At 38.4% G+C, this 3,803-nt stretch overlaps 1 protein-coding gene across 1 annotated transcript; it reads right to left on the minus strand.

Moving 5' to 3' along the window:
- Positions 1-790: 790 nt before the first annotated feature.
- Positions 791-2,952, minus strand: LOC146328798 (succinate receptor 1-like). The gene is made up of 2 exons (XM_084716502.1): positions 2,448-2,952; positions 791-2,196 (listed from the first exon to the last, which is right to left on the minus strand). Exons 1-2 carry the CDS (start codon positions 2,448-2,450, stop codon positions 1,258-1,260), a joined length of 942 nt encoding a protein of 313 aa, XP_084572628.1. The 5' UTR covers positions 2,451-2,952; the 3' UTR covers positions 791-1,257.
- Between the last annotated feature and the right edge of the window lie 851 nt (positions 2,953-3,803).

A 3,803-nucleotide genomic window follows, 5' to 3' on the forward strand; every position in this document is an offset into this window, starting at 1 on the left:
TACACTGAAACAATAATGACTATGCAAACTGTGCAGTATAGATGTCATTTTTACCCTTTAGTTATAAAGGGATTCAAATTCAACACTTGGTATTTGAAAAGTCTTTACTGTTGTATGACTGGCTTACTTTGGGGATGAAAAGTCCTGAAATACAAATAAATAAGATTCAGCCTTTGAACAGCATTGGATTCCAATTGTACTGACAGAATGACTGTACAAGCAGCTTATTATGACCCATGTTGACATTTGTTGTGAGGTGACATCTTTTAGTGGCTGTATTAATTATGACAGGAGCTGTATAAAAGTATTAAAAAATGCATCCTTTTGAAAAGATATATATTTTATTTTTAATTGTAATATAAATACCAGTCAATTAATCATAGTTGAGTTAAGGTATATTCTATTTAGGGTTGCATATTTTTCTGAACTAGTAGTCAAACATGATGTTAAGAATTGATAATCGATTAATCATTAATACTTAAAAAGTAAAAAAAAAGGCACAACTTTTTCTCAGTTTAAGTTTTATTTAAATGTTTCTAGTGGCAAGTTATGTGAGACATTCAATTCATAAAGCACAGACAGTTTAGACAAACAGATAATGAAACAATAAAGCTCTTGATCAAAACAGCTGCTCTTTCCTTATTCAACAAATGTCAAACGGGGTGCAGTTACTGCCATTTCTAAACTAACAAGGAAGATCAAACCAAACTGAGAAAACCCGTGAGCTCTGGAGAAAGCCTACACAAAACATACATTGTTGGTTATATTCTTAACAGTGGTTAAATTATAAAAAAAAAAAAAAGACTCATAACATCCCTAAATTTATTACAATAATATTACAACAATATTATGCATCATACTCACATCCCCAAAAAAGTAGTAACGACAAAATATGCATCTGCAGTAGCATCCAACTACAAATATGAATTATTTCAACAAATACAGATATAACTACGAACGGCAACCCATCTGCACATACAGTATATACGTAGGCTTAAACAAAGAAGATTTAACTTTGTCAACATCTAACATAACTTTGTCTCAGTACCTCAAATCCATGGATTTCCTGACATGGTTTTATCACATGTAATCATGCAATATTGTAATATTCCACTATGGTCACTACAACAAACTATTCACATCATTAATAGAAAATTTGACAATAAGTTAATGGATGATAAATTATATCAATGACGATATTAAACAACTAAAGCACGTCTCTTTTTGTGGGAAGTGGGGATCTTGTGTTGAATTTTGTCAGGTTGGTTCTGTCCTTCTGACCAGCTTTCTGAGCTTAGTGAATAGTAGCTCTCTGAACTTGTCACCCATGAGAAAGTAGAAGACAGGGTTGATGACACTGTGTAAGAAGGCCAGTGGTCGGGTCACAATGTACAGGTTCTCTATGACTATGTACATCCTTGAACATTGCCCTGGCCAGATCTGCCAAGATGCTATTCTGACGTTTCTCAGCACGTGATAAGGAGTGTAGATAACCAGAAACATGGCTGCAGCTGATGCAACAACCCTGAGAGGCCTCTTGTATGATGTTGTCCTGCGCTGTAGAGCCCTTTCCTGGGCACGGAGCAGACTTGCGATTTGGTAGGAGAACCCACAAAGTCCAAGCAGAGGCAAAATGTAACCAGTAAAAGTTAGTCCCAGACTGTAGCCTAATGTATTGATCTCACCGTGCAGGCTTCCAAAATCCTTGCAGCGACTCCAGTTAACCTCATGCAGGTCCTGGATCATCAGCGCTATCATTGGAGCAACCTCCACATTAACAGCTAGCCAGCTCAGCCCAGTCACGATCAGGGCTGTTCGCGGCCTCAGCAGGTAGTGGTTCCGTGTCGGATGTTTTATGAGCAGGTATCGGTCCATGCTGAGCCAAACCATGAAGAGGATGGAAGAGTAAAGATTGACATGGAGGATGTAGCGGTTGATAATACAGGCAAAGGGACTTTTTTCCGATTGATGGTTTGCATAGAGGTACGAGAGGCGTGGCAGTGTGCAGAGGAAGATAAGGTCGGAGACTGCCAGGTTAAAGAGGTAAATATTGCAGCTCTGCCACTCCGTCAAACACAAAATGTAACCAAGTACAACCAAAAGATTGCCAGGAAAACCAATGCAGAACTCAATGGCATAAAATGGTGAGAGATAGTACATCTCCAGCATGTCACTTATCTGTGTACAGTTGAGCACCTGAGAAGAGCGGAGGAGAGAAGATGGGGCAACAGAGAAGAGGAAGAGGAGAAAATAGAGGAGATGAGAAGAGAGGGAAGTAGGGAGGAAAGGAATAGACAGGGAAAGAAAAGGGTGAGTAAGACAGAAACACATCTTAAAGACTGGAACTGTGAACCTTGAGGACAATTTCCAATAACAAATTCAGATAAAAACTAATTTTAGGTCCAGAGCTACAACATAAATAATGTATGTGTCAAGAAAAGACTTACCATGCTGTAGTCGTTGTCTAGCAGTTGTCGGTAGCGTGAGTAGGGAGTGTGACCACGAGCAGGTGCAGCCACTATCTGTACAGACCAAACAGTAAACACTGAGTTGTGAGGGTACTGGTGCCTTGACCATCATATGGCTGGAAAATCCAACCACAATAGCCATCCCATGTATGGCTGGAGCACACAGGCACTTTGCATATAAACTGTCATTTGCATATATAATATGGAAAACTAATACAAACAAAACACCAGCTCCCAGCAGACTTAATAGGTTACTTTATAACTGTACATCCATGTTATGTCATGTCATCTTGCACAAGCTCAGGGCAACCTTCATGTTGTATTAAAGTGGATATGAATAGCTTGTGTTTGCTGTTGAAACAAGGGTCATGCATAGCTAAATGTTGGAAAAGTATTTTAAATATTTAGCCAGATTTAACTTGTTATTGTCTGCTCCAACAATTGTTGCAAAACTTTGTGTTAATTTTAGAAAAAAATAAAATAAAATAAAATAAAGATGCTTTACTGTCATTCCAGAACGTTGAATGTTAAATAAGACAAAACAAAATGAGGTACTCCAGTCACGCTGTAGGCAATAGCAATAGTGAAAATCAAAAAGAAAACAAAAAACACACAATAAAAACCCCACTAGAATCATACTAGTAAATAAAAAAATTAAAACATGAAAACAGAAGGTGGTCAGTGTCTGAAGTGCAGCAGTGCCTAGTTGAACAGCACAATAAAATAATTATAGTCACAATAATATAAATTGTGAGTATCAGCAGTTGGATTTCAGCAATTAACTTAAAAAGACATGCCATAACCAGGAGCCAAATGTAAAACGGTTATGGTTTCATCTAATCTCTTTGTGACATCCTCGTGCTCCATGCAAAATCATACTTCTCACGCAGGTCTACTGGCCACATGTATGAGTTTAATCTGATTACAATGCAAGCAATTGTGCATCATTTCATGTTTGCAGGATTAATATGCAGATGCTAGAAAATTAAGCCTGAAATCTGATCCTGGCAAAGACACTAACAGCGATGGCTCCGCAAAAAGTAGACAGCCTGGAAACCTATATCATATCTCATTTAAGACTGGTGTTTCAAATATGCCAACTTAATCTTTCAGAGGGGTCAATTGCGGATCAATCCAACCGTCCATGTGTTGACTGTCAGTGAAACAGCGTTCAGTTCAATGGTGCCACTACACTAATCGTGCGGCTCATAAATCATCCGGCAGACTAGTCCATAGTTATTGCACAGGCAGTAAAAAGAGAAAAGAATGGCGCCATTTTCATAAAGCTTCCTCCACTTCCACCTTGCCAGCACTGCACTGGCCTTTATCCTGTAG

The sequence above is a fragment of the Lutjanus erythropterus genome, chromosome 4 (genome assembly GCF_056507025.1).
Source record: "Lutjanus erythropterus isolate fLutEry1 chromosome 4, fLutEry1.hap2, whole genome shotgun sequence".
NCBI lineage: Eukaryota > Metazoa > Chordata > Actinopteri > Lutjaniformes > Lutjanidae > Lutjanus > Lutjanus erythropterus.